The sequence below is a fragment of the Lynx canadensis genome, chromosome E1, assembly GCF_007474595.2.
Source record: "Lynx canadensis isolate LIC74 chromosome E1, mLynCan4.pri.v2, whole genome shotgun sequence".
NCBI lineage: Eukaryota > Metazoa > Chordata > Mammalia > Carnivora > Felidae > Lynx > Lynx canadensis.
In genome coordinates, this window is record NC_044316.2 from 37,809,451 (window position 1) to 37,835,989 (window position 26,539).

General features: G+C 48.3%; 1 protein-coding gene across 5 annotated transcripts; it reads left to right on the forward strand.

The window, feature by feature from the left end:
• Positions 1-8,406: 8,406 nt before the first annotated feature.
• LOC115500376 (transcription factor CP2-like protein 1) lies at positions 8,407-17,906 on the forward strand. Of its 5 annotated transcripts, none has more exons than XR_003964514.1 (14): positions 8,407-8,537; positions 9,459-9,610; positions 9,747-9,820; positions 10,576-10,681; positions 10,790-10,896; positions 13,163-13,315; positions 13,545-13,655; positions 14,189-14,286; positions 14,503-14,557; positions 14,833-14,926; positions 15,322-15,412; positions 15,862-15,944; positions 16,596-16,934; positions 17,540-17,587. XR_003964514.1 is itself a non-coding variant. In XM_030294721.1 (14 exons), the coding sequence occupies exons 1-14, from the start codon at positions 8,455-8,457 to the stop codon at positions 17,018-17,020; spliced, it is 1,491 nt and encodes a 496-aa protein (XP_030150581.1). In that variant the 5' UTR covers positions 8,407-8,454; the 3' UTR covers positions 17,021-17,906. The 5 variants fall into 5 exon arrangements, 4 of the variants coding, with proteins under 4 accessions (XP_030150581.1, XP_030150584.1, XP_030150580.1 ...); XM_030294721.1 differs by having other exon boundaries at positions 16,596-16,741; positions 16,883-17,906; XM_030294724.1 differs by having other exon boundaries at positions 16,883-16,934; positions 17,540-17,906.
• Positions 17,907-26,539: the final 8,633 nt, after the last annotated feature.

A 26,539-nucleotide genomic window follows, 5' to 3' on the forward strand; every position in this document is an offset into this window, starting at 1 on the left:
GCAGAGGTTCTGAGTTCCTTAGACTCTAATACCTAGATGATCACTAATTAACCGTGTAACCTTGGGTAGGCAGCTAAACCTTTTAGAGCCTTGATTTCTTCTTCAGCAAAATAGAGATAGTGCCTACTTCACTGTCAGAGTGAATGAGACAGTTCCCCTCAGCCCAGGGAAGACAGGCAGGGAAAGTTATTTTCTTCTTTTCCTCCTTGCTTCTGAGAGATTGGTCCCTTCCCAGTGCTTTTGCTGTTAGTTCATGGAGGAACCAACTCCGAAGGAAAGTCTGACTAGACACAGGGAAGAATTTCCAGGGGTATCAGTGCTACCAGCGACCCAGGAAAGCTAGGGAAGTCTGTAGGCCCTGGGTCCCATCTGGTGTAGGCATCAGAAGCCCGAGGTGGGGCAAATGTGGAGGAGGCAGGGGGTTGGATCCCATGACCTCTGGATGTCCTTTCTGGCCTGCGGCCTTTGTGTTTCAGAGCAGTCTTTCATGAACTAAGTCTGAGTCATTGTTTCAGTGCTGACAACTCCCTCTGCAGTGACTGGGGACAGAGCAGGAGTAACAAGGCTAGCTTCTGGAGAAGAAGGAACATTGTCCCATCTCAGAGTCAGAGGGGCAGCTATGAGGAGTGGGCAGAGCAAGGGGCAAGGTGCTATCGGAGGGTAAGCAGCAGTCACACACAGAGGGAAGGCTCCCTAAGCCAGAAGTCATTAGAGAACTATCAGGAAGGAGCCTCTTAATAGGAGAGCTCCATGAGTAAAAGTGGGTGCTAGGCTCTTGGGAGCCTGAGGACAGAGGGATGGACCAGATGACTCCAAACTGCATGCAGCTCAGTGTTCAGCACACTAAGAAAAGCTGGTTCTCAGGGCACCTGGGTGGCCCAGCATCTGACTTTGGCTCAGGGCATGATCTTGCAGTTCTTGACTTCAAGCCCCGCATGGGCTCACTACTGTCCGTGTGAAACCTGCTTCGGAGCCTCTGTCCCGCCCCCCCTTCCCCTTCCCCATTGCTCTCTCTCTTAAAAATAAATAAAAACATTTAAAAATAATTTTTAAAAAAGCTTAGAGAAAGAAAGAAAGAAAGAAAGAAAGAAAGAAAGAAAGAAAAAGAAAGAAAGAAAGGGCTGGTTCTCATCCTGGTCTGCCCTTTTCTTCCTGTTCTGTGACCTTGAGCAAAGACCTTTCCATCTCTGGAGGGACTTCGGTTTCTTTCTTTTTAGATTGGCAGAATTGGAATAGTTTAGGTTGAAATGGAGACCTGGATTAGAATAGGGGCAATAATTGTATATATCTCTTAGTGTACTTTTGAGGGTTAAATGAGTTAACATACAGGGGCGCCTGGGTGGCTCAGTTGGTTGGGTGTCCGACTGTGGCTCAGGTCATGATCTCGTGGTTTGTGAGTTCGAGTCCCGCGTCGGGCTCTGTGCTGACAGCTCAGAGCCTGGAGCCTGCTTCAGATTCTGTGTCTCCCTCTGCCCCTCCCCTGTTCACGCTCTGACTCTCTCTGTCTTTCAAAAATAAATAAATAAATAAATAAATTAATTAATTAATTAACATACATAAAGAGCTGGACAGAGTAAGGGCACAAAAAATAGTTTTTATCTATCAATCTACCTATTTATTTATTTAGGGATACTTGACCTCGAGCCTACAGGTGAGCTTCAGGGAGTTCATGAATGCCTTGAAGCTGTGTAAAATGTTGGCGGAGCAGCATTCTCTGGGGGACAGTCTAGAGCTTTCATCTTCTCCTCAGAGAATCTAAAATCCCCAAAAGGTTAAGAACCATTGGCCTGAATGACCCCCAGGGCCCTTCCACTTTAAGCAGTTTGAGATTCTCTGATGGGAGGGATTGCTTCTCCTTCCGTAAGGAATGACCTATTTTCTGCCATGAATACCTTCAGTTCAAGCCCCTCCCTGCTGTGGCCTCTGCCCTTATGAGTTGCCAAGGACAGCCCAAGCTGAAAACATGAGTGGCTGGTCTTTTTCTCCAGCTTTAGAATTGGAGCTCCTAGGGTGGGGAGTCTGTCATGGTTGAGGTCAAGTCTGGTTCTCACTTCCCAGATGAGGAGAGGAAGAGGGCCCAGCCCAGTGGGGCTGGGGACAGGACAAGAAGAACACAGTGAGAGGGCCTGCCTTGCCCAGTCTCCCCTACCTCCCCCTGCTGGCCCACTGGGGCCCCAGAGGCAGATACCGCTCTAATGAGCTAAGGTCCATGACAGGCATCAGTAATTATGATTTTATGGAAATCTAGAAGGCTCTTACGCAAGTGCCTGACACACTTCCCGGCTGTGGCATCTGGGACAGCCAGGTCCCCAGGGGCTGGAGGAGAGCCCTTCCACCCCCTGCTGCCACCAACCCCTGGAGCTCGGGACACTGGCATAAAGCCTCCCTCCCACTGCCTGTGGCACTGTCCCTAACACATTCTGGGTGAGCTGTTCTCTCTGTGCCCCAGGCTCCCTGGAGGGGAACAGCATGGACTCTGGTGTGTGCAATCCCTCCTCCCCTCCCCAGCCAAGCTGAGGCTGTCCGGAAGACCTGTTTGGGTTATTTCCCTCTGCCCTATGAAGAAAACCTCTCATTCCTGAAAGATGTCCCCTTCTATTCTGTTTCTTTTCTCCTTGAGGCTCAGGACATAGGGCTGACAGTAGTCACGGGGCCAGAAGTCATAGCCGCTTGCTTCACCTCTCCCCGGGCCCCGTGCCAGTTTGCCACCCCCGCCCCACTTCCCATGCCTCTGATAGTGTCCTAAAGCCACTGCTTTCTTTCTCTAGTCCATTCCCCCTACCCACCCACGAAGCATGTGTTACCACGGTAACAGCAATATCATCACTTTGGGGTGAGCAAGGGGGTGGAACTCAGTGGACTGGTAGAGGGGGTGCTGTTAGGGGTTAGAATTTTGGAGGGATGAACACTCAAGGGCCCCCAAATTCTTAAGGAGGATCTTTTGCTGGAGAGTGGCCCTGGGCATGGACTGGGGCGGGTGGTTACCGAGACCTGGTGGAAAAGAAGGAGGATGAAGTCTGGAAGCAGCTGGATCCAGGTGTTAGAGGTGAGGGCGATTCCTGCTGACTATGCTGGAGAAGCATGAGGGGGACAATGCCAAGGAGAAGTTGAAGCAGGGACAGTGGAGTCTGCTTTTAACTCCTCCCTTGGGGTCCGGCTGCTTAGCTCATCCTAGGGAGAGGCATTCCTACTGGGAGAGGCTGGAAACTGCACAGAAAGCAACACTGGGTGTCCTTCAGGGAGGGGCGTCTCGGTGGCGTCTTTGAGGGTCTACATTTGATACATCTAAATCATGAGGTCCTACTAGATGCCTCCAGTGGCTCTGGGCACCAGGGGCGCCTGATCCTTGCACCCAAGGCCTTCTTGTACATCCTGGCCCAGAGAGCACAATAATGCAAAAGTTTCTCTGAGCTGACTTGGGGTACAGAGCCGCAAGCTGAGTTGATAAAGGCCATGAAGTGGACCCGAAGGCAGAAGGCCCAGGGTATTCCAGCAGAGGGAACAGCCTGGGCAAAGGCAGAGAGGAGTGGAACAGAACAGCCTGTCATGGACACGGCAGGTAAGCAATGGGAAGAGGTGAGAAGGAAAGGCAGATGAAAGTAGACGGAAGGCCCCGAGTGCTGAGCCTGGAAGCTAGCTAGGTCTTCCACCAAAAAGTAGCTTCTCAACCTCGCTCACTGGAGCCCCGCTGAGCAATCCAGCAGTGCCCTGGAGGCATGGGGGTGGGGGAAGGAGAGGAGGCAAAGCGGTTCGGTCAGAACTTGAAAGGAATTTAGATACATGGCTCTATATTAAATGTTTCTGCAAGCCTTGCGTTTGACTCCAAGAGTATTCATGTTGGTTTTCCTGCCAGAAAAACTGATTTGAAGCACTAACCATTACGTGCCATCGGTGCCCTGGAAGATGGACCGAGGGGTTTCCATAGCCCAGCTTGAGAATGGCGCTGAGAGCAGCGGAGGCTGGAGGCCATGGGGTTCTCTGCTGAGCCGTGGTGGAGTCATTTCTATGTCTTAGGGAGAACGCTCCGGCTCCCAAAGGCAGCAACATGGAAACAGGGAGCTGGAATAGTGAGCTTTTGGGGTCTTCTGGCCAAAAGGTTCACTATGGGGATGGACAGGACGCATTCCTATGTCTTGGCCTGGGTGGATGACAGGTGTGCAGGACAGTGAGGTGACTCAGGTTCCAGCCCATTCCTTCTTAGACTTGGACAACTTGCATGCCTGTGTCTCCTAGTGTGTAAGTGGGAATCGTCATACCTCATGGGCGGTTGTGGTGGGTAGTGGGGCGGGGTCCCCTCCCCCTGGATCATACAAACCTAAAACTGCTTGCCTTGCCTGCAATGCCTTTCCTCCCTGCTACAGCTCATCCCAAAGGAATTCCCAAGTCAAACAGGACCCCTATCATAGGCAAACTTTCTGAGACCACAAATCCTGCTTACTGCATCATTAGCACACACACACACACACACACACACACACACACACACACACCCCTCTATTAAAACCACAGCAGCCCAGCTACTGTCATTCATATTATTCATCCTCAAGGCTCACAGCCCAGGAACGGAATGGAAAATATTTTGTCCCCATCTTGCATCTGGAAAGCCAGAGCTCAGAAAAGCCCCAGGTCTCTGACATCACTGGAATCAGACCCAGGAACCTGGGTCTGATACTTCTTTGGGAGTTGTTGAATGAATGAATGAATGAATGAATGAGGAACACTTCCCCCATCAGCCCTTTTCCCTTAGGGGAGTGGTAGACCTCATTTCTTAGCTCTCTAGGTTGGAATGTTGCCTGGAGATTAATTTTAAAATTCCATAACATATTTATCAGGCAGAGTGGGGGCATATACAGCGATTAAGAGCAGGGACTGTGACCCAGATGGCCTAGGTTCAAACCCTGGCTCTATCTTCTCTTAGCTGTGTGACTTGACCTAGCTACTTAACCTCTCTGAGCCTCAGTATCTCCATCTGTATAATGGGGGGAAGGTGATAATAGAATAATAGAAAAAAACAGCGTCAACATTAGACGATAGATCGGTTGAAAAGCACTCTAGTTGTATGAGCATGGAAGAACTATTGATTAAATAAACAGACCCTCTTCACTTACAAATGCTTCATAAATCAACTCATATGATGTGGGATACATACCCGGGATATATGGAGAAAGATACATCTACATTTAGTAAGGACTTAATTATTATCTCATTCAGTTTGTACTCTAGCCCCATGGGGCAGAGGCTCTCATCATCCCCTTTTCGTAATTACAGAATGAGACTCATAAAGGTTGCTAATTGCCCAAAGCCGTACGGCTATGCTTGAACTCAGAGTCGGTCTCGAGATACAAACTCTTAACCCCAACGCTGGTGCACCTCTCTTAGTCCCTACCCTCAAGGGGCTTCCACTCTGATGGGAAAACAGACATTGGACAGAGTACACAAAAGAATGAACAGCACGTCAGATGACTGCTGTGAAGGGTTTGATGAAGGGCGGACACAGGACATGGAGAACATAAGCACCAACTTGCTGGGCTGCAAGAAAGCTAAAAAGCAGGCAGTATATTTGAAGTGGGAACAGAGAGTACTTTTCCAAGGGGAGACTTTCTGGGTGGTTCAGAGGGACTAGGGACAAAGGATTGGGTGCTTAGAGCCATGCCTGTGTGCTAACTCTAGGGGGCGCTGTTTGGTGCAGAGCAACGCACCCAGAGGAGGCAGAGACTGGTTGGGAGGTGGGGCCACCTCCTGGGTGGGGCATTTGTGTGCACAGGCACGCAGACCACACAGGGATTGCCATGTTCCTTTTTTAAAATCCTTTTGCCAGCAACTCAGGACCCAGAACTTTTGACCACCAATGTGGGGGGTGGGGGGAGCAGGGGACGCCTGAGCCCCGGATAGGGCAGGATTCCACCCACCTAGGTACCCTGCGCGAGGTCCCACACAACCTAGTGTGAGGGAGGGAGAGAGATAGAGCCTCTTACCTTGTAGGCACTCGATAATATTTTGTTGAATGAATGAATGAATAAGGAACACTTCTCCCAGCCCCTCTTTCTTTGAGGGAGGGGTGGACCTCATTCTCCAATTCTCTAGGTTGGAATGTTGCCTGGGGATAGAAAACAAAACAGAACAAAACATTTTGGTCAGAGGAGAAGGACACTGAATTGTTATTTTTCAGCAATTTTTACAGATAAAAAGTTGCTGCCTTGGTTTAGGGAACCCAAGGGGTATTATTAGGATTGGGTTAGGCCATGGCCTAGAAAATGACAGAGTATTTGGGGTGGGGGTGGGGGGAATCAATTAAAAAAAAGTCTCACCCAAAAATTGCCCCTGAAATTATCTGTATGTGGGGAAGTTTCGGGGCCAGTTATGTCTGTACCTCCCAGGACTGGGCTTTGGTGGGGACCCTGAGGGTGGCAGATATGACCACCCCAATGGGGGCTCATGAGGATTAAACCCTGGAATAACATTCAGCTGCCTAGAATTTCTTTCAGTCCTCACTACCACACTGAATGGGAGGGAGCACTTGTCCCTATTTTACGAAGGAGGAAAGGGGGTTTAGGAAGGTAAAGTACCTACAGTGCCCTGGGCAGGGCCTGAGACTCTTCTGAGAGTAGGACCAGAAGTTTCTCAAGGCCTCTCTGGGCCTGAGGATGGACTATTCAGACCCCGTGCTGTGCTGGCTGAGGGGGCACAGGGAGAGTGAGGTGGGGGCTGTGACTGGCCAGGCTCCATCGTCCCCAAGCCCAGCTCCTTTCCTTAGAGGGAGAGCCAAGGAAAACCAGGAACAGGCCCAACACCATCTGGATGGGGACAGAGTACAGAGACGCTGAGATGGGTGGAAACAGTAGCCAAGAGAGCTGGGGAGAGGCAGCCTCAGGGGGGAAGGGGAAGGATACAGACGGCTTTGGAGGTGGAGGCTGAGTGGTAGGGAACTGGGTTCTGGGATTGGAGTCCCACTCCCCTTACCAGCTCCTCACGGTGTCCTGGAAAGGGGCCTACACCAGCCTCTACCTTCTCTGCCTCCGCCCCGATAACAAGCCTCCACCCACCTGCTCATGTCCTCTGCCCTCCCCTCACCATCACTCCTGCGCCCTGATCTGCTCAGGCCAGGGCCAAGCCCTGCTGGGTCCCCTCCCATCCCCCTTCCCCTGGCCTTCCTGGAAACCTGCTCTGTCCAGCCTTGGAGGGTTTCCTGGGGGCCTTCTGGCCTTGAACTCGACTTTGGGCAATGGGTGGGTTCTCAAAGTCTTGGGGATCTTGTCATGGGGATCTTGGGGACTCAGCCTTCTTTAGTCTCTACTGGCAGGAATGTCCCCCCCCCTCCTTTTCCTCTCCACTTCCATTTTTGTCTGGCTTCATGGGAGGAGAAAGCATATAAGGAGGTGCCCTGCCGGGTGTTGGAGGGGGTACTCTTTGGTTTTCTCTCTCTCTCAGGTAGGCCCCCCAGAATCACAAAACCTGGATAGCTAGGGTCACATGAGGTCAGACCACATCTTTAGAGGGTTGTCTCTGCTCTTTGCAAAGCCCTCATCTGTTTATACCAAACACAGTAGTGGGGGGTGGGCCCAGGGACCTGTGTACAGTGACAACAGGGACTGAGTGTGGGGAAGGAAACTGTCCCCCAGGCAGACCTTATTTGTCTATAAACACAGTCCACCCCATGCCCCCGGGGCAGAGGGGGGGCAAAGCCACCAGCCTGACTGGGACTGCTCTCCTTCTACTGCCCTGGGAGGGGGCCCAGACACACACCCCTGCCTCCCCACATATGGGCTCTCCCTTCTAGCACCACTGAGTTGTTTCCACAGCAAGCTGGACTATGTTCTGTAAACTGCAGTCCCCTAGTCAGGCAGCCCCCAGCGAAAGGACAGGTGTCCTGCCATCACTGCACCTGTGTGTGTGTGTGTGTGTGTGTGTGTGTGTGTGTGTGTGTGTTAGGGGGCAAGTGGGGGAGAAGGGGGAGGCCGATGGGGATAAAGGCCTTTTGTAGGTCCATGAGATGCTCTGTATCTGCTTCTCCTGTCCCCTCCAGTGGTCAGGCTCCTCTCACAGGGTCATGTGAGGGGTCCAGGCCCACGAGTCTCCAGGATTCTACATGTTTTATGAATCTAGGACCAATCTTGAAGCCCAAGGGTGCCCCTCGTTGCCCCCGAGACTCTTGGGGAACAGTGGGGAGTGGATGTCCATCCCTGAGACTTTGTTTTGCTGCAACACCATATCCCCTTTGAGTTAATGATTGGTGGGGAGCCTTGGGCACACTGTTTCTTGATTCCCCCCAGCTTGGGCTGCCTGAAAGGTCCCATGTTTCCTAGAGCCCTGGGTGCTCAGCCAATAAGAGGCTCCCAGCCTTGCCCCACCCTTTCGTGGGTTTGCTTGTGTGTATAAAGGTGGATAGTCCAGTGGGTCCCGCCCAGCCTAGTGCCGAAGTCTCTGTCACGCAGCTGGCTCTGCTCCCTTTCCAAGATGCTATTTTGGCACAACCAGCCAGAGCACCTGTGGCCCAGTCCTGGGGAACTGTACCCCGGGCCTCCAAGTGGCTTACTCAGGTAAGGGCCTGAACCCCTCCCCGCAGATTCCAAGGAAGGGCCTGGTCTGAGTTGCAATGGACAGGTAGGGCCATCTGTTTGAAGACAAGGGGGGTGGGCTTCCTGTTCTTGGGCTCCTTTGGGGGTGGAGAAGTGGTCCTGGGACACCTGGTGTTTAGTGGATCCTAGGACATCTCAAAACACCCTGACCACCCACCCTCTCGGGGCACTTTTGTTGGGCATTTACTTGGTATCAGACAAGCCCTGAGACTGCAAACAAATAAGTGATGGCAGATTTTTTTTTTTTTTTTTTTTTTTTTTTTTTACATCAGAGTGCCAGCAGGGCAAGAGCAGAGAGAGAGAAAGAGAGAGAGGGAATCCCAAGCAGGTCCTGCCAGCACAAAGCCTGACTCGGGGCTTAATCCCATGAGCCTCGAGATCATGACCTGAGCTGAAATCAAGAGCCTGATGCTTAGCCGACTGAGCCACGCAGGCGCCCTGAGGGCAGATTTTTGTAGATGTTTGGTAGTATCTGAAATGTGCACCTTAGGGGCGCCTGGGTGGCTCAGTCGGTTAAGCGTCCGACTTCGGCTCAGGTCATGATCTCGCGGTCCGTGAGTTTGAGCCCCGCGTCGGGTTCTGTGCTGACAGCTCAGAGCCTGGAGCCTGTTTCGGATTCTGTGTCTCCCTCTCTCTCTGACCTCCCCCATTCATGCTGTCTCTCCCTGTCTCAAAAATAAATAAACGTTAAAAAAAGAAATTGAAATGTGCACCTTAAAGGAGATTTCCCAGGAGCCAGAGGAGTTGAATGGGGGACTCTCAGGCCCTGGCTGCTGCTGGGGTGCCTTGGCTCTCTGGAGGATATGGCAGGCAGAGTCAAAGCCCCATAGGGGAAGGGATGGACAGGGCAGAAAGCCGGAGGTGCTCTCCTCTCCCTGGCAGGGAGTCCCTGCCCTTGCCCTACCTGAAGCAGGAAGAGCTGCACAACATCCCCAGCTCGGAGCCTCCCTGCCCCACCTTCCAGTATGTGCTCTGTGCAGCCACCTCGCCGGCAGTGAAGCAGCAGGAGGAGACCCTCACCTACCTGAACCAGGGTATGCTGGGCCTGGGGAAGGAAAGGGCTTAGTGGGGCAGCAAGCTCTGGAAGCCGAGCCCAGTGCGGGATGGGAATAGGCAGGCGCCATCTCTGCCCGCAGAGTGGGGCTCGCACATCCCCTTGATCTCTCCCAGGCCAGTCCTATGAGGTGCAGATGCTCTGCAACCCCAAGCTGGGTGATACTACCCAGTGGGCCCGGCTGTTGAAGGTAGGTGCATTCCCCTCCAGAACTGGCAAGGGTTGGGTGTGACTGTCCATCTGGGCAGGAAGCCAATGTCATCACGGTGATGTCACTGTCAAGCAGAACCCTCTCAAGTCCACCTTTTAATTTTACCTTCACAGCAGCACATTGGTGGGCAGGAGTTGTTGAGGAAGGAGGCACAGAGAGGTTAAGTATTTTCTCAAGGACACAAAGTAGCAGATCCGGGATTTAGAAATACATTTACATAGCATTATTCACATGCATGAGTCCTTCTGTCCAAAAAAAAAAAAAAAGTATATATTTAGCCCCAATTCATTGCCAGAAACTGTTCTATGAGCTAGAGATTCAACAGTAAAGAGGCAGATGTAGTTCCCTTCCTCAGGGGGCTTGCATTCTACTGAGACAGGCATGTTAATTACACAAATTATATGCAATTACACATTCATTTCCCAGTTGCAAATTGAAAAGTGCTGCAAGAAAAGAAACAGAGTGACTAAGAGTGGGAAGGGAGTAACTCACCCATTTCACAGATAAGGAAACTGAGGCTCAGGGTCTCTAGGTTACTCCCCCAGTTTCACAGCTTGAGAGTGACAGGTGGGCATCTGGACACAGACCTGGTGATCTCAGTGCTTGTGGGCCCTGAGGCTGGGAAGCAAGATGGGGGCGAGGGTGGGATGGTTGGCCTACGCCCGCTGTGGGAACTGGTTCCCGAATGCCCAAGCAACCTCTGACTCGTGAGCCCTGCCTTCCTGTGCTCACAGAGTGTGGTGCGTGTGGTTTTCCATGACCGGCGCCTGCAGTACACGGAGCAGCAACAGCTGGATGGGTGGAGGTGGAGCCGGCCAGGGGACCGCATCCTGGACATCGGTGAATGGGGAGGGACGGGGGAGCCTTCAGGGCCGCTTTCCGGCTTGGAAGGCTTTGTGGATGGGGATGGCTGAGGCTTGCTCCTTGCTCGCCATCCTGTGCCTGCAGATGTGCCACTGTCCGTGGGGGTGATAGAGCCCCAAGTGCTGCCCTCACAGCTCAACACGGTGGAATTTCATTGGGACCCGACCAAGAGGACCTCCCTCTTCCTGCAGGTGAGTCCGGAGGTCAGATGGGAGTGGCAGCAGCTCAGGTGGGAAAGGAAGGTGAGTTTGGGGGTGAAGGAACACGAATAGACCACTTCTGGAAAGCACCTGGAGGATAAAATATGGCTGAATGTTTATTGACTCTCACCACAGGGAAACACTTGTTAAAGCTGAAAGCAATGGAAGAAGCTGCAGAACTCAGGATAGAAGTTAGCTTCATAAAAAGTCATTGGTCTGCAATACATAGGGAAAATTAAAAGGAGATATTAAGTGGGAAAAATAGTTGCCATAAATTACATATAATGTGTTGGAGCCTCAATATATAAAAAGTTCTCGTATATCAACAAGAAAACATAGATGAAAGTTCAACAGAAAAATGGGCAAAGGGTACAAGCAGACAATTTATACAAGGATACAAATTGCCAATAAATGTAGACAGTGCAACCTCAGAAAATGCTAATTAGGGACACCTGGGTGGGTCAGTCAGTTAAGCATCTGACTGTTGATTTCGGCTCAGGTCATGATCTCATCGTTTCTGGGATGGAGCCCCATGTTGGGCTCTGTGCTGGCAGCACAGAGCCTGCTTGGGATTCTCTCTCTCCACATCTCTCTGCCCCTCTCCCACTCACGTGTGTGCGCACGCTCTCTCTCTCAAAATAAATAAACTTTAAAAAATTATATAAAAAAGAAAATTCTAATTAAAATGTGTGTGCATGTATATATATACATATATATGTATATATATATGTATATATATATGACTGGCAAAGACTTAATTAGTGCACTCATTCTGTGGGTAGAGTGGCACTTGGGCAAAATTTATTAAATTTTATGTTTTATGTTTCTACTCTTTTACCCAGTCGTTCCATTTCAAAAAGTTATCCTATAGCAGCGGTTCAATAAGTACACAAAGATATATTGACCAGCTCTTCATAGAACCACTTTTTCTCGTATTAAAAGATTTTAATTGCCCATGGGAAGATAATTACTTTTTTTTTTTGGAAGAGGATTGATTTTTACATAAGTTTTAGGGAAGACTTACAAGGGAAATTATGTAGCCAGTAAAATGATGTCTAATAACAAGAGAAACTGCTTTCCTAGAAGGAAAGAGACAGAAGACAAACTTGTATTTAAAGTTTGAATTCCATTTTACAAAAATAAAAACATGTCTGTGTATACACAAGTTATGTTTCTTTTTCCCTTTTTCTTGCCCAGAGAAGACAGAGGAAGAAACAATCCTTGAATGTTAACAGTCTGTCTCTGGGGGGGGGGGGGTATATTCTTCTTTACCCGGCTTCAGCATTCTCTATATTTCCTTGAATAGATTTCCCTTTATAATCTAACAACATTGTCAAAAGTCACCCGTATGTCACTTTTTTGAGTGCTCGCTATGGTCTAAGCACCTGGACTGGGAAGTCAGGCAGATGTGGCACAATTTCACTTCCACCACTCCCTCATGTGACCTTGCTCAGGTCACATGATCTCTGGGAGCCTTCGTTTCCCTACCTGTAAAGTTGGACCCTTTAACTGTTCTTTGCAGGATTGTGGGAGGGCTATAGTGGGCAGTGGGGGTGAACAGAGGGGAAGACCCCGCTTGCCCTTGGAATCCTGGGACCAGGCAGAACACAGAGGCTGCAGGCTGTGTGCGGTGGAAGCCAGGAAGGCTTCCTGGAGTAGGCTGTTAGATTTAGCAGATAAAATACAGGACACTCAGTTAAACTTGAATTTCGGATAAAGAACTTTTTAGTAGAAGAATGTCCCATGAAATATTTGGGACATATTTACGCTAAAAAAAATTTACCTGTTATTCATCTGAAATTCAAATTTAACTGGGCATCTGTATTGTAACTGGCAACTCTACCCTGGAATGGGACCTGTTGGCTTATATGTGAGCGGGCAGAGGTTTCCAGGTAGAAGATTCTAAGAAGAACCATGCAAGTGTGTTGGCGTCATGATTAGGCTGGCTAGGTGGGGCAGTGTGTTCATTGATGGGTGAGAGAGAGCAGCCATGCAGAAAGGCTTGACTTGATTCTTTAAGGTGCGCCAACATGAGGGTGAGGAACTTTGCTTCTCAACCCATAACCATGGGGAGCTACTGAAGGATTTTGAACAAGGGAAAGAACCTAATAAAGTTATGCTGTCAGAAACAAACTCTGGTTGGGGATGGCAAGTTGCTGTGGTAAGAGGCTGACAGGTGACAGGCAGGTAACAAGTGTTAGGTGAGCTTTCTTGAACTGGGTGATCACCCTGCTTTCTCTTTGCTTCTTCGCCTCAGGTTCACTGCATCAGCACCGAGTTCACTCCTCGGAAAAAAGGTGGAGAGAAAGGTGTCCCCTTCCGCCTCCAGATTGACACTTTCAAGCCCAGTGACAAGGAGCTGCCGCCTGAGCACCTGCACTCAGCTGGCTGCCTCATCAAGGTGTTCAAGGTACAGGCAGTTCCTGCCCCCTCTCTCTCAGGACCGTCACCCTGCCTGGCTGGCTGTGTGCATGCCAGTCCTGCTTTGCTGCGTCCCCTCGGCCCGCAGTTCCCTTCTCTGTACAACAGAGGGATGGGGCTTGATCTCTTTCTTAGAGCCCCATCCGCAACGGGGAAGTGGGCGGGTAAAGGGGTGGGGGTGGGGGCTGCTCTGCGCTTCCCTTGTCACTCTCCCGTAGCCCAAAGGAGCTGACCGGAAGCTGAAAACAGACCGGGAGAAGATTGAGAAACAGCCCCTTCACGAGAGAGACAAGTATCAGGCTGCCAGTGAGACTACGGTCTTCCTGGAGGTGTGTGCCTTGGTGGTGGGGGCAGGAGCGCGGGTTTAGAGGAAGGATCCTCATTGGACACATGGGGAAATTGAGGCCCCAGGGCTGTGGCTGCTCCAGGATCATCACATCCCCCAGTGATTCCACCTGTTACCTGCAAGGACACGCTGCACCGTCTGTTGTTCAAGACCCAGGCGCTTAACTTCTTCCAGGCTGCTTCTCCTGCACCCACCATCGCCCCACCCCGCTTCTGCCCCCCCCCCCCGCTTCTGCCCCCCCCCCCCCGCTTCTGCCCCCCCCCCCCCCGCCCGGAGCACTTCCCTTCCTGCTCCTGCTCCTGGAAGCCTCCCCCAGCTTCCCCAGCCAGACCGGCAGGCTGGTTTACGCTCTTGCTTTGAGCGGAATTTGGTCTACTTGTCGGGGACTCCTAGAGCAGGGACCAAGTCTGGCCCCAGGCAGGCCCCTTGTCAGCTCTCAATCGGCGAGAGGTGAGGGAACAGCCACCAATGCCCTCGGAATGTCTGGGCTGAACCTTGCTGCTTGTTTGCCCACAGTGTTCACCGTGGCCAGATCCCAGTGCAGGGCCCCACCCGCCTCTCAGCCCTCTTGCCCTCACCTCTCCCCACGCCTGCAAGCTCCTGTCCACGGAGAGGTGAGGCGGGATGGGCGCCTCTCAGCCCTTTGGGGCCAGCGTGAAGAGAAGGGCTCCTCAGCCCGGGCATCCGGGGAGGGGCAGGACTGAGGGCGCAGCTGAGGGGAAGAGGCTCAGCTCTGTGCCCTTTGGGTAACACCAGCAAGCTCTGCATGCCAGGGAAGGGTGGGTGGGGCTGGAGACCGGCTGCACTGCTGTCTCTCTTCTCCCCCACAGGCTCTGCTCCTCCCCACCGTTCGCCTTGGACACCTTGGGGGGCAGCCCCGCTGAGGTGCGTCTTCGCTTTCCAGTCCCCCAACCTCTATCTCAAACCCTTCTCAGGGCTTTATCGCACTCTCCAGAATAGGGTGGCTCTGCCCCCTGGTGGACAGAGGTTGTATGGCCACAGATGGCAAAATTTCCCCATAGGACTGGGCACTTGCCACTCACAGGATGAGCCTAGGCTCTCAGACTTGGGGCCCCCAAGGGCAAGGGCTGTTCTCCTACCCCTTGCTCTCAAGTCCATGGGTCCATGGTGGTACCTGGACTGCCCTCTTTGTGCCTCAGGATCTGAGCCCTGGAGCCTCCATCCTAGAGACACAGCAGTGGTTGCACCGGCACCGGTTCTCCAGCTACTGCCGGATGCTGGCCAACTTCACTGGTGAGGCTGGCATCTGGCAGGGACCGTACCTGTGGGGGACTGAGGGCAGAACACTCAGGCAGGAATCCTGCCTATGGTCCTGGCTTGCTGTGTGTTCTTCAGCTAACTTTTAGTTGGGACTAAGAGTTGCCAGGCACTATGCCTGCTAGGCTCTCTTCTCATGTATTATCCCGTATAATTTATATACTACCCATAAGGAGAGGGCTCGGAGAGGTTAAACAACTTGCCCAAAGACACACAGCTAACAAGCAAGTGGCAAAACGGGGATTTGAATCCAAGTTTGACCCCCATGTCTGGACATAATAGGGTTATTTGTAGACTAATGTTGGACTGTGTCCCTTGCCATCCTCGATCCTGGGACTCTTCCCCAAATCTGGCCCTGTCTGATTCTGCAGGCACTGATCTGCTGAAGCTTACCCGCCGGGACCTTATCCAGATATGTGGGGCTGCCGATGGGATCCGCCTTTTCAATACTCTTAGAGCCAGGTGCTGGGCATGGCCAACCAGGATCTCCTTCCCTCTGTAGTGGCATTTACCAAGTTCAGCTTGTGGTTGTGTCTCATGGAATGTTCAAGCTGGAAGGTACCTTAAAGACCACTTAGTCCCACACACTCGTTTTACAGAGGAAGAAACTCAGGCCCAAGGACAGTGACCTACCTCTGTGTCACAGAGCCAGACTGGCAGGGATGGGCTAAAGTTAGGCTCCTAGGATCTCCTTTTTCTGTAGCCATCCCATTTGCATCACTCAGTTTCTGAGGACAGAGATGGATTTTTCTCATCTTCTCTCCTCTCAGGGTTCAGCATTCATTAAATGCTTAAGAAACGCTTGGTGATCTCCCTCCCTGGAGACCTGAGAGGAGGCGGGGTCCCTCCCAGGGAGGGGGCTGTTACTTTAGGTATGAAGTGCTGATACATACACTGTTTTCTTGGCCCAGGCCCATCCGTCACCGGCTGACTTTATATGTGGCTCAGGAGGCCTCTAGGCAAGAGAATGAGGTTCCTAAGAACCCTGACTCAGGTGAGTTCTGGCCTCTCTCTAGAAGGCAAGAAATTCAGGTGTGGCTGCATGAAACCTCTTCTGGCCTGGGGAGAGGGTGATGCTTCATCATTCCTGGGACCCAAGATGCCCTCCTTGGCATTCCCATCTTCCATGACCAGATTAGTCCTCTCCTTCCACGATGTCTCCTGGGTCTATTTTTCCATGTTCTAATCCCCAACCCCATCTGATTTTGTCATTGTTAGTATGTGGGATTAGATTATAACCTTGTTATTGTATTTGGGTTTCATTCATATGTAGGTGTCCCTCCCCCTTAGAGAGACACACACAGAGAGTGCCAGCAGGGTAGGGGTATAGGAGACACAGAATCCGAAGCAGGCTCTAGGCTGAGCTGTCAGCAGAGCCTGATTCGGAGCTGGAACCCACGAACCATGAGATCATGACCTGAGCCAAAGTCAGACGCTCAACCGACTAAGCCACCCAGATGCCCCCCCTCCTTTTTATAGTGAGGGCCCCCCTCAGTCTGAGGCTTTCCCAAAGCTGAGAAATAAGCGGATTTATAAGGCTTTTTCTTTCCTTCTTTATGCCTTCCTGCCCCCGCCCCCCTCCCCATGAGACTGTCACTACCTCAGACCCCAACTGATGCCTGCCCTGTGCTGCCCACACCCCCAGGCTTTTATCAAGAGATCTCTCTAGATGAACTCAGTGTTGTAGAGCTGAAGGGGAAACTGGCTGAGCTCTTGGCCCTCCCAGCCAATCAGATCCACCGCCTTTTCCACCAGGGCCCTGGGGGCATCCTCATTCTCCTTGGTGACCAGGTAAAGTAGCTTGTGGTTTTCTGCCAGGCCCAAGGGCCTTGATCACTCTTCCACCTCAGGCCCAGTTTCCCTGTCCCTATCCTGGCTTATTTTGTTTGGCTCTAAGGACAGAATTGTCATAGTGACCCTTCTCCCTTGTAGGTGGTTCAGAATCTTAAGGATGAATCATACTTTGTGGCTGTGGTGAAAAAAGGTAGGAGTTTTAGGGGGAGAAGAGTGTGTCTGTCAGGCTCTAGAAAGGGTAAGATTGTGTTTATATTGTTTCCTAAATTAGATTAAAAGATTCCTTGAAGGTGAATGTAAGCTGGGGATGGGGTATGGTGTGTGCTGTGTCCCAATCAACTGGTAAGCATCTGAATGCCACCTTTGTGTCAAAGAGACAGATTCATGTAGCTACAAGACAGCTGTTTACTGCTCAGGAAAAAACGGGACTGGTGGATAAATGCATTTTCACAAGGGAAAAAATGTCCCAGTTTCTATGTCAGGGAATTTATTAAAGGGGAAGGTAAAGCCCCTCCCTCTGCCCCTCCCCGCCCCCCCCCCCCATCTTATAAGGCAGAAGGTGCTTGCCGGACATCACCCGGTGCAGAGCACCTCTGACCAGCTGGCTTCTGGTTATTCAGATGCCTGCCCTCTATCCCTCCTACACTACAGAGGGAGGGAAGCTTGCTCAAGAGGTAGATTCCAGTTGGGGCAGGAAGAACACTTGGGTGTGACAGATAACTGCAGGCTGCTTGGTTTTGGAGAAGTGGTGGTTGGCCTGCCTCATTCCAGAGGTGCCCTTTTCGCTGCTTTCAGTGCAGAATCCAGATGGCTACTACCTGGTGCTGACCTAGACCCAGGGACATCCCAATGCAAGAGTTGGAGACTGATGCCAGCCTGGTTCTCTGGAGCCCCGTGTTCACCAGAGGTCTCGTTCGAATCCTCAGCTGCTTCACCAGGCTCCAGGTGAAGCATCGTGTACTACTGCTAGACAGGAGGTGAGCAGCACCCAGGCTCACATCTCTTCCTGCTCAGCAGCAGTTGTTGGTACCTGGGCACAGCCTCCCAAGCTCAGCTCAGCTGGCCAAGCCTGTGAGGCACGTAACTTGCCAATAAGGCGCTTTTGCCCCAAGCAGAGCTGCCTGAACACAGGTACATCGATCCATGCTTATTTAAAATTGTATTCACCATTTCCTTTTCTTAAAATTAAAAGTTAATTTAAAGGTATGTATCTTTAATGCTTGTTCAATTTTCTTGGTGTTTTGGTCCTCTTCCTCAAGTATAGAGTTGGGTAAGGTATGGAGTCGGGAGACAGAGGAATAAATAAATGTCTGGACTTTTTTTTCCCTCTCCCAACTGGTTTGCCCAAAAACTAAACACTAAAGCCTCCAAAACACCATTCATTCAACTATCAAATCACTATGCTTATTTAAAACGTCTGGAGATTTAAAAGTTCTAGAGATTTGGGAAATACTATAATTATTTAACATTGAGGCTGTGGGGCTTTATCCTTATTTTTCTTTAAAAAATGTAGTTGGATTTAATCTTAATCTTTTAATTTTTAGGTCTTAAGAAATCTCTCCCTTTCCTATGCATATTTTTCAAAATTAAAATTTTAATTTTGCATTTCACTTTTAGGATTAAAATTGACCTGAAACTTATTATTTTTTTTTATCTCTTTTTCCATGTAGAAAACCAATTTTATTTAAAAGTGCTTTTAAGAAAAGTGGCTCAGTTGGTTAAGCAGCTGACTCTTGATTTCGGCCCAGGTCATGATCTCATGGATCATGCATGGGTTTGAGCCCTGTGTCAGGCTCTGTGCTGACAGCATGGAGCTTCCTTGGGACCCTCTGTCTTTGCCCCTCCCTTGCTCTTGCTCTCTCTTGAAATAAATAAATGAACTTAAAAGAAAGGAATTAAAAAAAAAAAAGATAATGGCAGGGGCTGGCGGGGAGAGGGGGGCGGGGGGGCGCCTTGGCTGGCTCAGTCAGTAGTGTGTGCAACTCTTGATCTTGGGGTTGTAAATTCAAGCCCCACAATGGGTTGTAGAGATTACTTAAGAACATAAAACCTTAAAGTAATAATGGGCTGTATCTTATTCTCTTTTTTTTCATTCTCTTCCCTCAAAATATTATTAAAAATCTCAAACACTGTGTGGGGCACTTGGGTGGCTCAGTTGGTTAAGTGGCCGACTTTGGCTCAGGTCAGGATCTCACCGTTAGTGTGCTTGAGCCCTGCGTCTACCTCTGAGCTGACAGCTTGGAGCCCGCTTTGGATTCTGTGTCTCCCTCTCTCTCTGCCCCTCCCCTGCTCGCATGCTCTTTCTCTCTCAAAAATAAACAAGCATTAAAAAAAAAAATCTAAAACATTGTAAAGAGAAAACCCATATGCAGAGACTGGAAGACAGGCCAAAGTGCCCTCTTAAAAATATCTGCTTAATTTCTTATTGATCATTTACCTCAGTTATCACTGATCACGTGGGGCCTAGAATTCCACAAAGCTCCCCAAAGGTGTTTCATGCAGGGTAGATACCTTGAGATTGAAATTCTGATTGCTCGTTTGGCTCCATTGCTTAACCCCACCAGGATAGGGACCCCTTTGGAATAACATTTGTTTTTGTTTTTTAAATTTTATTTATTTTTGAGAGAGAGCGTGTGAGTGGGGGAGGTGCACACAGAGGGGGCGGGCAGAGGATCCAAAGGGGCTCCATGCTGACAGCAGAGAGTTAAACTCACAAACCGTGAGATCACGACCTGTGCCAAAGTTGGACACCCAACTGACTGAGCCACCCAGGCGCCCCCACTGTATTAACCTTTGTGTATCTGTCCCTCAACCTAGGAGCCTCTAGCATTGACTAGATACTGAAGTATTTGTTGACATGAAGGGAATAAAAGCAGGTTAACAAGTATTTACTGTGTGTCATTATCTCTTTAATCTTAACACTCTATAAAGTAGGTGCTGTTATCCCACTTTACGAACGAAGAACTGAGACAGAAAGGTCAACTGGCAGAGGTCATTCGGGTGAAAGGCAATATAACTTGGAGTTTGTTTGTTTAACCATGGTACTACTGTACCATCATTCTGTCTTTGTCAAGGGAAGGGCAATGCCCTGCACAGATAGAGGCCTCAGGTTGAATTACTGCTGTCAAAAGAGTTAAAACAAAGTTTTTTAGAAACTGATTTATATTACGTCTTCTGTTTTTCTTAGAGACGAGGAGTTCAGGGTATTAAATAAGGGCTATTAAAAAGGTATTAAGGCTATTAAATAATTACTAAAGACTATTAAAGAGTATTAAAAAATATATCTACAAGGATGCCAAAAAGATGCCCCATCATTCAGCCTCAGGAGCCTTTGTAGTTCTAGGGTTCAAGAAGAATCGTAGCTCCAAGACAGGCTATTTCCGCAGCAAAATGAAAAGTCTTCACAGCTTATTTCCTTTAATTACATCATAAAACAAAATTAGAACATACAGGAAACAATAATAGTTACATAACAATTTACTTTATATATTTATATATAAAAAAACATTTTTCTTTTAGTCCAAAGATTTTAAAGCAAAAGGAATCCTTACTGCCACCTCGGATTTTATTTTAAATAACCCTCCCTCCCCCCATCCTCAAGCGCCGAAAGTACTGGGTGCAAACAGTCACTTGGACAGCTAATGGAACCTGGTGTTAAGTCACCAAGTAGGGAACTGTGTCAGCCGCACTGGGGCAGGCCCGGTGGAGAAACCAGCAGCAGCTCCTGCACACTGAAGCGCTCCAGGGTAGGCCGAATGGCTGCCCGAGGCTTAGGCCACAGCAATGTTTGGGATCAGATCCTGCCAGTCAACCATCCTCTGCCTTTTGTCCCCTCAGAGAGAGGTTTCAGAGGGGGTTATAGTGTAGGGATGGAACAGCCTGGTTTGAAGGTAAAAATTTCTCCCACAGCACCATTTACCCACCCATCTCTGTCCTCAGGCAGAGTCTGACAGGCAGGGATAGTCCTCACAGCTCTCTGAGCTCTGCACAGGTCTGTGCTCTCAGGGTCACCGGGAGGTGGGCAAGGGTGAGGAGAGCAGCTGGGAAATGCCTGAGGCAGGTTACCTGGAAACAATTCCTGGTAGGAAAAAGGAGGTGGCCAGGGTGGGAGGCAGCTGAAGGTTTAGTCTTAAAACTTGGAGAAAGGCAAAATGCAGAAGGCCTTTCTCCCCCTCCAGTAACCCTTGAGCCTGGGCAGTCACAGATCCTCAGGGGCCAGCTCTGAGAGCTGCAGCATGGTAAGAAAACACACTAGTAGCTTCTGCTGAGCCCCACCCCACAGATCTTGTGCATGTTAGAGGTTAGCATGTAGTTTGGGGGTAAGGTGAGGAGGGGAGTTAAGAGAAGAAATCTCAGGCTCACCTCTTCCTGCACTTATTAGAAATTAACAGTCATCAGAGAAGCACAGGTAAGAAATTATTCTTAAGGGAAGGAAAAAACATGTAAACCCAGAAAAGTAGCAGCAAAGGTTTCACTTATTACAGATCTATTATATAGCACTAGGAAAGAAAGTCATTCACGTCTTTGGGGTTGGGGCAGGTAAGGTAATTAATCAAACCATGCCAGTTAGAGACTCCTTCTCAAGTTAAGATTTTCTAAACTTTCGGTTGTCGTTCGCTAGTGCCAGGGGAAAAAAGAAAAACAAAACAGTGACTTCAGGGGCTGAGAAGGGTTAGGTGAAGGTAAGAAACACGTGTGTGAGCAGCAGTGCGATACAGATTTGAATTAGTAAAAGTAAGTAGTAAGCAACAGTGACAAGTGAAACTTTGTGGGGCAAAGTTTTCTTCTTCCACTTTAATAAAATACACGTAACTTCAAAGATTTCCCTGCGTTCCTGGGGTATGCGTGTGAACACCTTTCTTCTCCCATCTCTTCTTAGGGTGGGGATTCTCAATTACTGGCTACCCACTCTCACCACGGTGAAAACCATGCCCAGAAGCACTGGAGGTTCTTTCAGGGATGCCAATTCCCATCTGGAGGACCCTGGTTAGGTGCGTGGAAAACAGAAGCCCTCCTTGCCAGTAAGAAGGGCATGGAGTTCATTGAATGGAGAGGAAAGTAAATCTACTCACATGTGTGAGGCAGGATAGATGCTTGTACCTGAAGCAAAGTGCCCCAGTTCCACACCTGAATGAGTCTTATCTACCATTTTCCCACCCCAGTTCTTCAAAACAAGACACTTTTTGAAAAACATAGAAAATAGAAAGAGTCAGTTGATAGTTTTGGTTGTTCATGGTTCTTTTTCCTAAAAGGGCAGTGAAACATCTTGGCTGAGGAAGCACAGAGACAACATTTTTGAACCAAACTCCACTAAGGGCTTATTCAAAAAAACATAAGGCAGAGATGGAATAAACACATTACAGAATTTCTCTTAATATCCCACATGTGAGGTTGTCCAACAAATTTTTTTCTGCTGAAAATCAAGTGTAACTCTGTTGGGCTCCAAAGATTTACTCAGACTCAGGTGAGAGGTTCTTACTGACTTTCCTAAGAAGGGTCAAAGCCTTCAGAGATGGAGAGCTGACGTCCTAAGAATAAAAATGGACAAACAGGTAGACTTGCCTTGTGAGGGGAGCTGCAGAAGCCCTTCATGCAGAAAACTCACTTGCCTCAAATGGTAGTTCCTGGCAGGGAGAGTTTGTATGAAGTGAGAGGGGAAGCTTAGAGCGGCATGTTCTTTGCTGGAGAACCAGATGTTAAGTTAGGGCACCTGAATACAGCAGGTACAGCCAGATGTTATTCCCAAATTACCTGGGTTAATTATACCCTACTGATATGGTCTTACATAGTTTTCTCTATCTTCCAATATTACAATTAAAATTTAGGATAGAAATAAAGCTGAGGAAAGGCTTAGATTCCATATTTCCCCTCATCCTCCTATTGCTTTGAGACTCTTTGGTTCAAGATCATTGTAAGGGGGAGGGTTGCCTCCAGACCTCCAACCAAATATCCTTCACCTCTTCTCAAACAAGACTCCGCTAACTCACACTGCCTGGGTTTGAGGTGATTAAAGATCCTAGAACTGGTGGGCAGATAGGAAGGCAATCTCTTAAAAAACTGTTCCATAAGCTCAAAGCATACCACTGAAAGAATCCATCAGCCAGGATGCGCAATGGGGCTAGAAACCTAATCTTAAACCATGCACACAAGGAGGGAAAGGCAGAACAGACCCATTTCCTTTAAACCCCTCCTCTCTCACTGATAGCAACCGTCATATGCAGTTTGAAACTTTCAGCACAATAAACATTAAATGGCCAAGGGTCAACCATGATCCACAAGCGTTCCTCTTCTCCAAAACCACAGTCACCCAAGGATATGCTGCCCACACAGGCAGGCAGGAAGTCCCCTCTTCCTTCCAATGCTACTCTCACACTTCCCTACAATTTCAGACCTGGACAAGTTCCACTGCACACCTTGTTTAGTGCCCCCCACCCCCACCCCACCACGGCATTAGTGGGCTATCAAACTGGTAACAATGTATTTTACAAGACAATTAGGAGAAATAAAAGAACTTGACTGCTGTAGTATTATAGCTGTATTGAACAGTTCAAATGGTTTGGAGAGCCCCAAATAAAGCATCATAAAAATATTTGCCAGGTTTCCCTCTAAAATATGTGATATAAGGAATATGTAAAATTTCTGACTTATAGGTCTGCTAAATCAACGTAATGAATGTGGAAATTTACAAAGACCATTTAAGAAATACTTTTACATCCACTAAAGAGCAGACTAGGAGGAGACAACATTTTTTACAAAGAGCACAATGTGCTTTCATATTCCAAATATTAGGGGAAAAAAAGATGAAGCCAGATCTCCTTAATTCCTCATATCCAACAGCTTGATTTCAAATTTGGTGAGCAAATGTCCGAGACAACCCAGTGAAAAATGGCCTGAGGCACACGACAGTTACTGAATTCAAGGCTGCCCAGGAGACTTTGCCTAGATCAGGACAAGGACCCAAAGAGGAAGCTAGACTGGAGACAACTGAGGATAAATCAGCAGCATCGTTGGGAATGAGAAATGAGATGGAGGCTTTAAATAGAAGGATGGGTATCAGAAGAAAATGGGAGAAGTCAAAGAAAAAAAAAAAAAAAAAAAAAAAAGGCTGGAATCAGGCAGACACGAAGTCCCTTCTTGATGGAGCCAATGTAGAGGCTATAAAAGATATTGATGTAGCAAATAATGCTGGAAAAAGGGGGGAAAGGCTGCTTTAAAAAGAGATGATCTGGGTGTTTAATAATGTTAATAATGTTCTCCACACAGACAATGATTAATTCCTCCTGGCTACCTGCAGGTTTATGCAATAGCTTTGAGGGTACCTTCTGACTTATCCCAAATCTCTCCATTCACTCTGAATTTTTTTTCCATCATAGAAGGCATAAAGTTCAGGGACTTGGGAGTCAGATAAATGGACCAATAAGCTGTTCCTAGGGAGAGGTTTTCCTATACCTCTGAAGCCTTACTAAATTTTCAAAAGTGTCCCTGATATTGAGACAGGAAGCACTATGTTCAGATGGCAGAACCGTTTCCACTTATCCAAAACTTACCATGTTCTGGATTCTCAAAGTCCTGGTACATTTCATCAGCTGGTATAGGTTGCAGACTGGCATAAAAAATATATTTCCTCCCAACCTTGATGGGCCTGAAGTTTTCTTGGAAAGGAACAAGTCCTGACCACATACAAGCCAGTGCTGCACACTCCTTTTTCCTCTCACTTGATTGTTCTTGGCCCAGACGGGTAGGGATCACCCATGCAAGTCCCCAGGGACTTGCACGTGGGTACACTTTTTGGGTTGAGAAACGGCATTTCCAAGCTGTTCGTGTTTTGGTGAATAGGGTGTTTTAAACTTATGTACTTTTTTTTTTAAAAATTTTTTTTTTTTTCAACGTTTATTTATTTTTGGGACAGAGAGAGACAGAGCATGAACGGGGGAGGGGCAGAGAGAGAGGGAAACACAGAATCGGAAACAGGCTCCAGGCTCCGAGCCATCAGCCCAGAGCCTGACGCGGGGCTCGAACTCACGGACCGCGAGATCGTGACCTGGCTGAAGTCGGACGCTTAACCGACTGCGCCACCCAGGCGCCCCTAAACTTATGTACTTTTTAAGTAAAGAGGTATTAATAGTCTCAACTAGTGGGCACTTTAAATCCATACTCACTAATCAATCAGTGTTTTACGGTCAATTTGTTCAGGTAATACAAAAAAAAAAACAAACCATAATATGTTAGAGCAGATGGTCTCTAAATATTTTTCTTTTTACTTTTGTTTTGAATGAGTGACCTGGGGATCTGAATATTATTAACCATATCTGGAAGTGTGCGTGCATATGTGTCTATCTGTATGGATGGAGTATAACAATGAGTCTCATTTTAAAAAGTATATTCCTATGTTGACTACGCTCAAATAAAAAAAATTTTCAAGTATATTCCTCATATGATAATTTGAAAAGAAGATAAAGGGAAGGGGAAATGAAGAAATCTGAGCCTTTAAAAGGGCATAACAAAGTAGGATTTAAATAAATTTAACATGCAGGAGCGTCTGGATGGCTCAGTTGGTTAAGCGTCCGACTCTTGATTTTGGCTCAGGACATGATCTCATGATTCATGAGATTGAGCCCAGGGTTGGGCTCTGTGCTGACAGCACGGAACCTGCTTGGGATTCTCTCTCTGCCTCTCCCAAAATAAATAAATAGACATTAAAAAAATTTTTAAATAAAATAAATTTAACATGCAAGATAATGATGAATCATACAGATTTCTAGGACCCTTTCATCTGATTGCTTTTGGAGAAAGAAGTTCTACTTTATTCTTACATATGCTGGTAGAGCCAGCACCTGCAGCATTACAACAAGACTTATAACAGTCTAGGTCATGCAGAAGATGATCTAAGATCATGGCAGACTGCGCGATAATGTCCTAAAAGACCCCCTCCCCCAAAAAAAAGTCCTATTAAAAAATCACACAAGATGTTCAACCTTGGGGTTTAGAAATCTACTTCTCATACTTGAGAAACTCATCTTATTTCCCTCATCCTTTATGATTTTTTTGGGGGGAGGAAGGAAGAAGAAAGGAAGCCTCTTCTTTGAGTCATGGGCACTGAACACCTGCCTTTGGCTCTGGTGACTATGCTGGGCAGAACCCCCTACTTCCTCTCAATGTTTTCTTTCTCCTGCCCCAAAGCCTTCACCTGGTTACCCCCCTATTTCATTGACAGGAAGTCTGGAGCACAAGAGAGATATGGTTGACAGGTTTTGAAGTGGTTCTGGCGCCAACATTTGAAATATACCACCAACACTGACATATAGTTGACCAGCTATTCTAGGGTCATTCTTGTGTCCCTGATAGGCTGAAATGGGGGGGGGGTGGGGAGAGAAACTGACCAGCTAGACTGCACAGCAACTGTAGCAGCATTCGTACTAAAGCAAACAACTTCACAGACACAAATCAGGGATGATACCACTCACACCTCGATTTCAGTGAACATATGACATGTCTGAGTGTGGGTAGGGGGGCCTTCAGGCTCAATTTTGGGATTCACCATTCCATTCTTTACTAATAATGCATTTCTCTCTCCTTATTAAGTTAGTGGAGTTTGATGGAAGGAAAAATGTGCAGGGGGATATTGGGTATATCATGCGTATTATTATATATCACAAGGTATAACAGAAACCAAAAGGCAAAGTTTGTTTTCGTCAAAATAGTTTTAGCTCAATTTCTTCTCATAACATTTCTTATTTTTGTTATAGTTTCTCTTCAGGTTGGCAAAGATTCAGGCAGGGTCCCCTAATGGTAAGA

Bases quoted from the DNA above. Each gene is read 5' to 3' on its own strand.
- LOC115500376 (XM_030294720.1), top strand. From the start codon at position 9,325: ATGGGGGACTCTCAGGCCCTGGCTGCTGCTGGGGTGCCTTGGCTCTCT. The intron at 14,287-14,502 runs GTGAGGCGGGAT...TCTCCCCCACAG, and splicing joins AAGCTCCTGTCCACGGAGAG to GCTCTGCTCCTCCCCACCGT. The intron at 16,935-17,539 runs GTAGGAGTTTTA...CGCTGCTTTCAG, and splicing joins TGTGGCTGTGGTGAAAAAAG to TGCAGAATCCAGATGGCTAC.